This window comes from Anabas testudineus, chromosome 9, assembly GCF_900324465.2.
Source record: "Anabas testudineus chromosome 9, fAnaTes1.2, whole genome shotgun sequence".
NCBI classification, from domain to species: domain Eukaryota; kingdom Metazoa; phylum Chordata; class Actinopteri; order Anabantiformes; family Anabantidae; genus Anabas; species Anabas testudineus.
In genome coordinates this window covers 8,401,570-8,414,155 of record NC_046618.1, presented here as the reverse complement: position 1 = coordinate 8,414,155, position 12,586 = coordinate 8,401,570, and the positions used below count along the sequence as shown (strand labels likewise).

Sequence of the window (12,586 nt, the reverse complement as noted above, 5' to 3'; positions counted from 1 at the left end):
ACAGACGAGACGTTGTGAGAAGTACAAAACAAACCGTGAGGTCAAAGGTAGAGTAATATTCTTTAGCATTTATTTCGAAGAACAGGTTTGACACATATAATGGACCATCCCTGATAACGGCAAACTAGAGGGATGACAACTTCAGAGAGAAATCCCAACATGTATCTCAACTCCCGCCTAGTGAGGAGTTCAAACTACAGCTGCACCCTGTCCCTTCTTGAAACCTCACTGAAGAGGCTGCCAAGTGGGAGAAATATCACTGTTAAGGGCGGAGACAAAGACAACGGCTTTTAAAGTTCACTTAAAATAAATTAGGTGAGATTAGTCACTGCATACGCAGGAAGCCAATGAAAACATGATGCCTGGTAGAAGTGTGTATGAGCCAATAGGGGACCATTTGTGATGCTCATTATCCTGCATCACTACCTGTGTGTTTCATGGGTTTTAAAAGGACAATGCCTCCAAAATTCATTGTAGTGAATGGACTATAAACTTGTTTGCCCCCAGTTGTGGCACGTTTTTAGCTGGAGGAGGAATATTTGCATAAATCCAAAAACCTCCAGAAGACTAACTGTGCGTACAATTTCCACTTCATAATGTGAGTATTATACACATTCAGTGGAAAGACAAAAAAAACAAACAAAAACCAAAACATTATCTGTAACACTGACTCCTACAGTGACCACATATGTTGATACAAGTCTTAATGTAAAACACAAAGCTTAAAATACAAGTATTTTTTGCTCTCTTGGAAAAAAGCTCATAAAAATATCTGAAATGTAACAAAATCTGGCACTGTGCCCTAGATGATGGGCATGAGCCAGTCATGCAAAAACCTGTACCGAGTAACAGGTTTTAGCTTAGGAACACGCTTGTTTCCATTTACAATAACTAACGCCCAAGTATAATCTGATCTGTGACATTAGCACAGTGTGATAAGAACATAATAAAATGACAATTAAAAAGTTGAAACTATCAAACGAAGACATTAACTCAGTGATAGATAACAATACAAGTTTCCCTCAAAAGACTCATCAAGGAAGACAATGTTCCTTTGTGGTGCTGAACCCTAGTTTCATTTCTACTGCAAGCGAGGCTTCAGTCGAGCTATTCCAACAAAGGGCAGCAGACTCAGAATGACCCATAACAGTGATGCAAACTGAACATGCCAGGCAGAGGCAGTGACCGAGGAAGCCAAATGGACTACTATTGACATCAGAGAGGGAATTTTCCAGTCCAGGAGCTCCAGTAAAGAGAGAGAGCCCTGCTGAATGCACGTTTAGTCAGAAGAGTCCGTCCACCTGCACACAAATCCTTCAGGAGCGACTGCGGTCCTCTTGGGTGCCAACTAGCATTTTACTGTACAGCTTCTGCTGCTCTTCTTTAAATGTATCTTTTACTTTTGCTCGCTTCAGTCCTCCATCCCTACAGAAGAGTTGGAAATGACAACAATTAATGCAATTCAACCATGTTGTATGTCTTATTAGGTTCTACCTATTAAATGACATGCAGACCACACACACTGCATCACAACCATTATTGATTGCAGCAGACCTTTACACTGCAACAAAACTATTTTTCTAGCGCTGACAGGTTAAAGTGTCAGTAACATGCACTTTGCAGGACCTTTGGCCCAGCACGCTAAAAAGATATGATCAGTCTTATTGCACACACCCACGATCAAACCTGTCAAAGTCAAATAAAATGATCAATTACACTACCTGGCCAGGAAAAAAGTCACCACCTGGATTTCACTAAGCAAATGGGTAAAAGCCTTCCTTTAGATAATTACTCGAATGATTAATATGTTTCAGTAGCCAGCATAATGAAACTCAGCTGACTACTAATATACTGAATAACAGAGCTATGCCTGAAATCACTCCCTATCCACTGTACAGTACACTACATAGGGTGTTTGGCATTTTCTAGTGGTGTCCAAATGTTATGTGCACTGCAAGTACCCAACAATGCAACACTAAAGTAGGGTACAGCAGTGGTCCCCAACCCTGGTCCTCAAGGCCCACTGCCCTGCTTGTTTGCAGACAACTGGCCCTGTCCCACCCACTTCTGATTACCTGGACCAGTCATTACCAGTGTGTCTTGGGGACCAGGGTTGGGGACCACTGACTTAAAGGATAGGTGGATAGGTTTAAGTCTGTCTTAAAACAACAATCAGGTGCACATATAGTAGTTTGCTCTTTTGAAGTTGTGTATGTAAATTGCTGTCACGTGACTGGAAGAGTTATCTGTGATGACACAATATGACGCTGACCACTGAGTGTCCTGAATCACAGTTTCACTAGTTAATGCCCTACTTAGTGTACTTTATACTGTATAGGCCGGTAGTGAATGAGTGAATAGGGAGTGATTTCAGACACAGCATAGGTTTTTCCATTTGTGGATATTTTTTTTCTTCCCTGGTGGCACGGGCATATCCTAAGGTGACAATGCCAGGATTCATCAGGCTCAAATCATAAAAGAGTGGTTCAGGGAGCATGTGACATCATTTTTAAATGTGGATTGGCCACCAGAGTCCAGACCGTAACTCTACTGAAAATCTTTGGGATGTGCTGGACAAGACTTTACTTAAAGGTTAGATTCCATCTTTAATACAAGATCAAAAGTTCAGAGAGACTGGAAATTACAATGCAAATTAGCGATTGTTGCATTAACCTACATTAAGTGGCACCACTTCACACACTGTGCAGTTGAATCTCCAGTGTAACTACTGCAAAGGGCCGTTCATTAAAAGTCAAAAACTCTCGATGGTAAACAAAACCTTGTATGTTTCTAGCATTTAGCTGTAAATGGTCATAGCACAAAAAGCACAAATGGAATCATTACAATCAGTGATGACTCAGTTCTCCAAGAGGCCTATACATTATACCAAAGCCTTTAACTGCATAACCCTAGCTAAATGTGGGCCTTTACTAATATTTTTATTACATCTGTGCTTTTTCTGCAATGGCAAGTCAAAATGAGTGATGTTATCTTACCACAGGAGATCGACAAGTCCCCCTTGCCTGGCTATGGCTGCCTTTACACGATTGGCAAACTGTACAGCATCTTCCCCCTCCTGTTGGACAATGACAAAAATATTCAAACAAGTGGTTATAACAAATAGTGAGTGTAGAAATATCTTCTACTAGTTAAGTTTTGATTTACACAGCGTGGCTCTTCACTTCACAAGTTGTAAAAAACTTAGGAGCAAAGTTTTACTTTGCAGATTCATTATCTGAAGTATTTATCACTGTGATTTTGAGACACAAAAATCTGCTCTGACAGTGTTTAGACTAATTTAATGCATGTCACCTGTCAAAATCTCCCAGATCACATCGGCAAAGATGGCTTTGTGCTTGTATTTATTAGTGTTGTTTTGCAAGAAACTAGAGATGGGTGAAATTGTTCCACAGCAAATAAATATCTGCTCTGTGTTCTTTCTATAAATCAAACAAAAGGTCGGTGCACATGTGTGTCTAAGATGTTGTAAAGGACACAGAGTGCATTGCCATTAGCAGCTCACTTAGGCAGCAGTGTAACAGTAACATACTCGTCTCAGCTCTACAGACAGTGTATACAAAGACAGACAGGGACATCAGTTATGTGTTTATCTTTTATTCTACCCATCTGCATGTTCTGTGTTATAAATGCATGCATCACCATGCAATGTGAAATCCTGGCATGTGAATCAGATACAACTATTAGCTTGGACTGTCTGTACAGTGTCCTGACACTGTAATATGAGTAGATGGTATCACTCTCACCATTTACTTACAGTCTATTTGCATTCTGGGGGAATATTGCATGTTTCATAGAAAGTGGTAGAAGTATCAGCTTAGACATGCTGTAACATTCATTAAGGAATGTCATTATTGTTGACAATACAACAACAACAACAACAAAAAAAAAGGAACCACTTCTATAATACAGACATGACAATGTGTGGTTCTGAGTGGCAGAACAGGCTCTACAGATGATGAAGAATTAGAGACTCAAATTACTTGATATTGTAATGGAATGGAGCTTAGAAAAGACCTCATGATCCAACTGATGGCACTTATTGTGTTAATCAAGTGTGATGAGGATGTGTTTACATTTATAAGCAAAAATGATTTAATAATTTATACGTATACGTATTTGATTATTATATGTGTATGTTTGGTTGTTATTAACTAGGACTCTGCTGATCAGTCACCAATCCTGAAGAAATACAATTCAATATTCAAAAACAAATGACTATAGTGATTATATAATAAGTGTTACATGTAACAGAACAATTAGCTCTGTCAATATGTTGACATTTAAGATAAAAATCATCATGCACTCTCACCTCTCTAGACATAGGAGGAAGGTACCACACGCTACAGACGATGGCCCAGCTGCTCATCATTCGTAACAGATAGTTGACCATGCCAAACTTGCTGCTATTCCAGAAGGCATCTCCAAATCGGGGATCATACTGCAGGGATCAATCGAACCAGAATTAATCATCATCAATATAATTACATCAAAATAATATCTCACAAAACAAAACAAATTCACTCTCACCTTAATAGCCACAGGATAGACTGTGGCACCAATCTCAAAACTGCCCTTCTTGAACATCATAACTGATGTATTGTTAATGCATGTCCCTGGTGATGCAGAGTATTTAAGAAAAACAGATACCGTTAGGCATTTCTTTATTTATTATTCATGAAAACAGGATGACTGTAAGGGTATTATAAAGTCTTCATATCTGTATCAGTTCATTGAACCTGCTCACCTTCTGGGAAAATGAGAATGGGCAGTTTAGATTTATCTTCCACGTGGTCGCTCAGTCTGCAACACAACAAGCATGAAGGTTACTAGTTAAAAACGCTTTTTGAGCTCCTTAAGATAAGCCATTAGAGTTGAACTCCGAACACTGAACTGACAGAGGGAGAGAAGTGTAAAAACATTTTTTTAACAAAGCAAAGAAGTTGAAATGTTACCTTTTGGCCACTAGATGTCTGTCTTTGACTTCTGAGCGTTCAAACCAAATGTGTGGGCAGGCCTTTACCATGGATCTTTGAATGACCCCCATCAACCCACCATGAATTTGCCCAACCTGACACAACACAAACATTAGCAAATAGCAACACATGTATTTCAGCAGCTCCATAGAAACAGGTGCCTGTGTTTGATAGCCTCCTGCTAATCAGAAGTATAGTTACCATAGCATAGCAGCCATCGCTGGCCAGGATGATGACATCAATAGGCGAGGTGTGGTTGGCAACACAGATGCCTCCATTCTTGGGTTTATTCTCACTGATAACGTGGAGATGGAAAGATTGTTAATTGGTGTATTATGATGACACTTTATTTATTATCAACATCTGTTAAGTGCAGTAACAACTGTTATAAACAGGACAATTAAGCAAGAAATGCAATCTGAATGAAGCCCGAGAAATCTGGGTCCACTTTTTTCCACTTCCTCTCTCAGTCTCCCTGTGACAACGCAAACTATAGTGTCTATGTTAAAGGTTTGACTCACAGGGCATGCAGGTCATTTAAGTATTCAGACCACATTACAGAGATAGAATTACTTTCTTAAATAGAAAGCAAGTGCTACACTTTCTATGTCACTTTGTATTTATAACCTGAGGCTAGAGAGGACTACTTGTTGCAACAAGTTAGGATGTGATGCCAGACATTCAGAAAGCAACCATAAAAGAAGTAGGTATTTGTCTCACCAATTACTTTTTCTATATCAATCTATGTGGTTTCTCATTTATTTAAATGACTTAAAAGAAATTCAGGCAAGAATATACAGCAGTTAACCAAAAACAACACCATATATGTGAGCTTTATTGCTCACAATAAACATTGCAACTTCCTCCTTCACATCCTGTTGCATGTGCCATCCTCTTAATAAAAACTTAGTCAACCGTTTCATGTTCCTCATAGATTCTTACTCTGCCCTATTTAAATAAAAAAACACCACCATCAACATACTTCACATCAGTGCACAATCCTGAAAATCTATAAATTCAAATGCAAACATTGTGCTTTAGGCTTTTAAAAATGTACAGTAGTCTGGTGGGTCAGGTCCTGGCTTCGACTGTAACAGTTACTGCTCATGGGTTTATCTTTCACTTAGGGCGGTAATACCTGCAGCAAAGAACATGAATGTACTAGACCGAGTGAATAGCCTTATAGGCACCCTCCCTTTCATACTCACGCTCACATTGCTACTTCTAACACACCCTGGTGTGTGATCTCCCGAGATAACTCCCCTGTCATTATGTAATCTTACACAGACCCCTCTCCTTTTATAGCACAGGGTCTGCGCTGGATCGTGTGTGAACTAAGAGTAACGAGACCTTGTGAATTAGATGAGCAGTATTGGAATGGCTTCATTTTTTTTATATTCAGGATTCAAATTTATGAAAACTGGACGTCGGAATATTAATGTCATGGCATCTGGAAAGCTAATAGTTTACATTTCTTTGCAGAAACTGAAGTTAAGAAACTGTATAGAAACACTGGGGCAGCAACATTCAACAGTGATAAGAAACCAACCAGCAGCAGCACCATGCTAATCTTCATGATAAGAAATGCCTAAAACAGCTAGTGGGAATTAAATGGTACCATCAATCTACATAACACAATGCGCTGATAGCAATTTGTCAGGCAAATGCAAGTTGTGAAAGTAAAAACGCAAAACAATTCGCAGCAAGAAGAGGGCACAAAGGAAACAGTTAAAAGAACCTGTGTTTATGAAAGTAAAAATGCCTTGGTCTAAACCAAAATGTGTGTATTTAAAATATATGGTTTTAAGTAAAAGTCTGGCTGCTGTGGGTCATTACTCAGCTTCCATTTTTGTTGATATGTAACCAGTCTATCTTAATTAGATAGCTATAATGTCTCATGAATTTGAATACAGTCTTTCCCAAATGTGCTCCATCTTCCTTGCTAATAGAGAATGTAAATATTGTACAAGCAGCTACTAGGAATGGGGTCACGTAACAAAAGTTACGAGTCACCTTACTGATAGAGATGTGGACAATGGCATATGTCCTTTACCTGTCATGGTAGGTTATAATGGCTGTCAGAGCTCTGACACATATTCTGTAGCACATCAAATGGACTTTCTCACTCAGGAAGTTTTTCATCCTACAAGAATGAGCACAAGAATAGCATGATTTATGCTGTGTGGCAACATGACAAGTTGTTGTGACAAGACGTGACAAGTGGAGATGTCCAAAGATCTTAACTGTTACATATTTGATAAATAAAAGACAGAGCTTGTTGTCACTCTGACCTTCCATTCGGCAGCAGCCCAATAACAGAGGTGAGGATCACAAGGAGGCTTACACCAGTGACAGCAAGAGTTACCCTGTGGACAGCGAGAGACAGGAAGGTTACATATAATTTTTCAACAGGGAATCTTTTAACAAAACACATTTGTTCTTGTGAGATGTGAGAACTTAATCCTTAGTTATAAATGTGTCATTTAAGTTGTAAAGACCATTATATTATCCATGGAAGTGGGGCTCTTTAATCAATTAAAAGTATTGCGCTCCACTCTTCTTCCTTTTGTCACTGACAGTAGCCTCCAAAACCTGCAGGAGGGCATATTAGCAAATGCCTAAGATGACCAACAGGTCGACTTAATCTGGATAAACCAATCATAGAGGGTTGGAGAGAATGCCGATTAAACTGACTGAGGATTAGAGAAATATCAGAGAGGTGAAGATTTCATGCACGTGGTGGGCCACGCCAATATTCAACTGAAGAAGCATTGAATGAGTATAGAAGCTGGATGGGAGAGTAGAATGTCATCTGTCTGCAAAACGGTGGCCTGATTCCTCTTCCCACTGGCGACTGGAAGTGAGCCAGCCGGGCTCAGTCCTGAGTCACTGTCCCTGTGCCTCTCTAAGCTGACCCTGAATGAAGATCCCTCTGTCTGACTCAACACATATGCCAACATTTAACTTTTGTGTTGTGAAGCAATCTCAATGTCCATGCAGTGTGCACATCATTATGACTACTCACAATATGCACACATCACACTATATGTGCTTACTCTGATGTGGTCTATCGTATCAGGTTATTGTGTTTTCATCAACTTATGCTTAAAAATGTTTTTATGAACAAACGGAAAACAAGTGTCATCAGTGAATAGGTTTTCACACATTTCACTAGAGTAACTGTGGTAAGTGCTACTTTTCTAAATGTCAAATGACCTCTAGGTAGGAGGTACAGCTAATACCTGAGAGGTAGCAGGAAGCCGTAGCGGATCAACAGACCCAGCCCCCATAGGACGGTCAGCCTCAGACTGATGTAGTGGAAGTTGTTGTTGCTGCGGGTCAGCAGATTCCAGGACTCCAGTTCCTCGGCTGAGAACCGCTTTGTCACCTCATCGTCCATGATGCTCTCTACTCCTCGACGAGCAAAATAGAAGATGTCAGACATCTCAAACTCAGATGCTGAGTCCAGGTCTCTGTTGCTGCCACTCCTTCGGATCTCCTTTATCTCCTCCTCCAAGGAGGTGGGCTCCTTAGCGATGATAGCTGGAACAAACCACAAACGGCATGTCAGCAATACTCGCCTCTAAAACAAATACACCTAATGAATATGCACACGTTCAGCTAAACAAACAGCACATCTTACCATTTGAGTAGGGTTTGTACAGGTGGTGATTCTTTTCTTTCGCTCCTCGCTCTATCCTAAGGGTTGCCCACTAGAATTAAAGAACAAAAAAAGCTGTGTAAAAAGTTAAAGTAAAAAAAATGCTGCCCAGACATGCAAAAGAGTCTCTTTAACAACCAGCTGCCACTGGTACCAAAGCTTTGGTAATGTCTCCCTTTATTCTTTAAACAATCAACACAACAAGTTCTTCATTATGATCAGAGTCACAGCTGCTGACTGCTTAAGAGCTTCTAATGGTAAAAAACAAAAATCCCCAGAAGCTGAACTCATCCTGAACCAATAGCAAATGCTTGTCAGCAATTACAGCTTTGCTCTAACAACCTCTTGATGCGGAACAATACCCCTTATTTTGATGTATTGCACTACAGTAAGTGACAAAAATAAATACTTGGATGAAAAGGCCTCGCCCTTTGTGTGCCCTCTACATGCTTCGATAAAAGCAAACAGGTAAAGGATATTCAAACGCAGGGAGGGGACAGTGTTCTACTAGCTGTAAAACAAGCAAGAAAAAAATAACAGGAAGTAATGGACTGGACAGTAGAGAGCAATAACTCTCAACATCAATGGTAGCAAATAAACTGAAATTGAGGAAAGCTGCATGTTTATTGCATTGCAATAATGTTGCTCTTGCATGCTTGTAGAGGTCAGAAAGATCAGAATTAGCCAGAGGTACTTCCAATAATTTAGAGTAGCACATGTTTTTTTTCTAGCACATTGTGCCAGAATACATCATTCTTAATAAACCTTCTAACTCTACACATGAATTAATTTTTCATATGTCTACTTATCTGGCAAAAAACCACACACGTGTTTACGACTGGCTAACAACATTTTTCAGTTCTGCTAGTGCTCGTCATACACAAACTGAATTGAACCTGACCTATCTTACATTATTTCTGCTCAACCTTACAGCTATCTTTAAATCGTGTTATTACAAGTTGTTTTACTGAGTCATCGTACTAAAACCCAGCTGCAACTGACTGTAATGATTCTCTGAGCGAAGGGAACAGGAACACAGAGAGCTGCTCTTTCTAGGAAGAGAGCAGTAACAAAATTAATTGCATCCATCTTACTGGCATGAGGTTCCAGAGCAGCATGTGATTAAGGTGGAGTAGGTTTTTACTTTTTACACCCTATGACGTTTTAAAGATGTAAGAATGTATTACAAATACATTTACAGGAAACTGTAGTGGCCTAAGAGTAACACAAACTATTTTGAGGAACAAAATGCCCCTGTTGCTCCTGTGTTAAACTGAACACACTGAGAGGTCTTGTTGCTGCGTCTAATCACGTTCAGGACATTCAGTTTTTCTTACTCAACAAGCCTGAAATGGAGACCTTTGCAAGAAATGACACCTGCACATAATATAATCTAGAAAAACTCAGCTTCAACTTGACACATTCAGTAATGCACCCGTCCTTTGACCTTTCTCTCAATCTCATGGTTGCTGCCGTCATCATAAGCCGAGAACATCTCTCATCACATCTCCCACAGTTCAGTTTATTTCTGGCTCTCAGAGGTACATGTTATAAAGTGTTGACAGCTTTACTATGTCTTCACCAGACACAGCAGAAGGACAGAAACTGAATAACAGTATGTGGAGACAAATAGGATGAGAATGGTAAAATACTGACACTTTGAACTAGTATTAGTGCACAATGAAGTTGATGCATTAATGTGATCAGTTGCCACTCCGACTCAACTCCGAAAGTGGAAATAAAAAATCAGTAAGCAATTTTCCAGGCTACTGGAGCTACGTCACACACAACAGTTTCTGACAAGGTCTGTACCACTGTTTCCTCCAGTTACATAACATGAGAAGAATAGATCTGTGGATGTTTCGTTAATCTGCATCCTCCAGTGAATACAACAGTCACTGTTTAAATACTACAGACAAGTATAAAGCCTACACCCAACAAATGCCCTGAGATGCACATAATAAAAGTAATTTGAATCTGATGGGAAACAAGTGGCCACAAGTTACAGAAAAAAAAAAAGAAAAAAAAAAAAGAGAGAAATACTTCTAAAATGTGTTGTGCATTTGGTGAGACCATAAAACTGAATAGTATATAGTAACAGTAACACATCTTTATCTATATTTGTGTGTTTCTATTTCATCCTAAGCCTCAACCCCAAAACCAAACATTTATGACCACATCACCTCAAACTTCAGTTGACTTGTCTATTACGTTAGTTTTCAAGTAAGGGCAAGAACTTACCTCAAAAACCTTTAACAGTGTTTTCATGTAAAGGCGTCGGATGCCAAAGGACACCCCAAAAATGGCAGGTACAATAATGAAGACCAGAAGAAGGGTGAACCATACTGTGAAGGAGATTCCCAGCAGGATACACACTAAGCTGTCAAAAGGGTTGAAGGACAGCTCCATCTCGAAGTCAGGAGGATGATTAAAATCTATTAAATAGTTGAAATCTGAGGGACGAACAGGTACAGCAGTCTGACTCCTGGCCCCAAGTGGCCCTTAGCTTTTGTCAGAAAAAGCCCTTCATTAAGATAAGGAAGAGATGGAGCTTCTCCTCTGGCTGCACAGCCAATCAATAAAAGTACAAGTGACCATCTTGATGTTGCCCTCTCGGGCTGTATTGATGAATTTCATTATCACCACCACGAACCAGTTTCATAAAGGAAGCTGAATTATTTGCATCCAGGAAAAGGACAGTGAAGTCTTCAAAGCAGTTCTAATAAAATAATGGTCTGTTCTTGCTGCAGGTGTCCTTTGCTATTGGAGCAAATCCTCCCGCTGGTGAGGCACATGTAAACAATGAAATAAAAACAACTGTGGACAGCAGGTGGTTCCCTTGTCTGCGGAGATCCAGGGACTCTGTAGGCGCGCAGATCTGCAAAGATGTGCAAACAACAGTCAGCATGATCCATGTTGCAACTATATGTCGTCTTTGACATTAATATACATTATGTAATTTCATAATGTCAGACAAAACGCTCCGTTTGCATTTCCAGTACCGGCGTGCAAAGTTAATGCTAGCGTCTGCCTATTCAGCATGCTGCTAATCTTGGAGAAATGCTGATTAATGGTCAAATATCCTCTTTTCTGTTAACTAGCACATACGTGTAACCAGACGCTCACGTAACCGTGATCAGCCACGATGCACAGACAGCGTTAGAGGCCCTCCGTCCTCATCCCGTGTGCTGATGCAGCAGCTCGGCTAACGACGGGCTGGTCTCCAGTAACACCACCATTCCTTAACTACAGTGAACAGTTAGCCAGCGGTTTCTAGGACCACTTAGCAGCCTCCCAACCCCCCGTAAAAGGCAATAAAATACCAGCGAGACCCGAACTACTACTACTGGGTCATGAGCCTGGAGACTCCCTGAACCAACAAGGACGATTTAAAGTCCAACTTGCTAAAGTTAGCTTGTGGCCTCCGAGCTAACGGTAAGCTAGAGTCCGCTTCCCGTCGAGCTCCACCTCGCTCGGCTAGCTTACTGCCAGACTAGCGCCTGGGTGTACACGAAACGCCGAGCCAAGCTTTTTTTTTTTTTTTTATTTGTTCTAAGTTTGGATTCAGTAACGTTACGCTAACTTTCTATCTGAAATGTCAGCACCCTCAACAACACTTAACACGTATAAAGATGAACAGTGAAGTTCGCTAAGCAGGAGTTAGTGAACCGACCTCCGTCACGCTTCGTCCGGCGCCGGTACAGTGCGCTCTCAGTCCCGCTCCATCACTTGTCTTTGTCTTACGGGCTGAAGCGGACAACATGAGCAGACGACGGGCGGATCGACGCTGGCTACGTATTTAAATCGACCAGCACAGTGGAGCTCCGAGTCCGACACCAGGCGGTCCGACACCATACTGCACTGGAGGTCCTACTTTCTACTGTTGTGCAACATTTGTCCACTGGTGGCGCTGCAGAGCAATGTTCTGATG

The 12,586-nt window shown here is 40.6% G+C and overlaps 1 protein-coding gene across 2 annotated transcripts; it reads right to left on the bottom strand.

Annotated features, from left to right (window-relative positions):
* Window positions 1–48: 48 nt before the first annotated feature.
* On the bottom strand, window positions 49–12,541 carry gpat4 (glycerol-3-phosphate acyltransferase 4). Of its 2 annotated transcripts, none has more exons than XM_026344227.1 (13): window positions 12,329–12,541; window positions 10,897–11,533; window positions 8,638–8,707; window positions 8,237–8,537; window positions 7,286–7,360; window positions 7,048–7,137; window positions 5,196–5,289; window positions 4,974–5,089; window positions 4,766–4,821; window positions 4,549–4,634; window positions 4,331–4,459; window positions 2,997–3,076; window positions 49–1,425 (listed from the first exon to the last, which is right to left on the bottom strand). In XM_026344227.1, the coding sequence occupies exons 2-13, from the start codon at window positions 11,062–11,064 to the stop codon at window positions 1,317–1,319; spliced, it is 1,374 nt and encodes a 457-aa protein (XP_026200012.1). In that variant the 5' UTR covers window positions 11,065–11,533; window positions 12,329–12,541; the 3' UTR covers window positions 49–1,316. The 2 variants fall into 2 exon arrangements, with proteins under 2 accessions (XP_026200012.1, XP_026200013.1); XM_026344228.1 differs by lacking the exon at window positions 12,329–12,541 and adding an exon at window positions 11,764–12,120.
* Window positions 12,542–12,586: the final 45 nt, after the last annotated feature.

Bases quoted from the DNA above. Each gene is read 5' to 3' on its own strand.
- gpat4 (XM_026344227.1), bottom strand. From the start codon at position 11,064: ATGGAGCTGTCCTTCAACCCTTTTGACAGCTTAGTGTGTATCCTGCTG. The intron at 3,077-4,330 runs GTGAGAGTGCAT...ATTGTCCAACAG, and splicing joins TTCCTCCTATGTCTAGAGAG to GAGGGGGAAGATGCTGTACA. The intron at 1,426-2,996 runs GTAAGATAACAT...ACTCTTCTGTAG, and splicing joins GGACTTGTCGATCTCCTGTG to GGATGGAGGACTGAAGCGAG.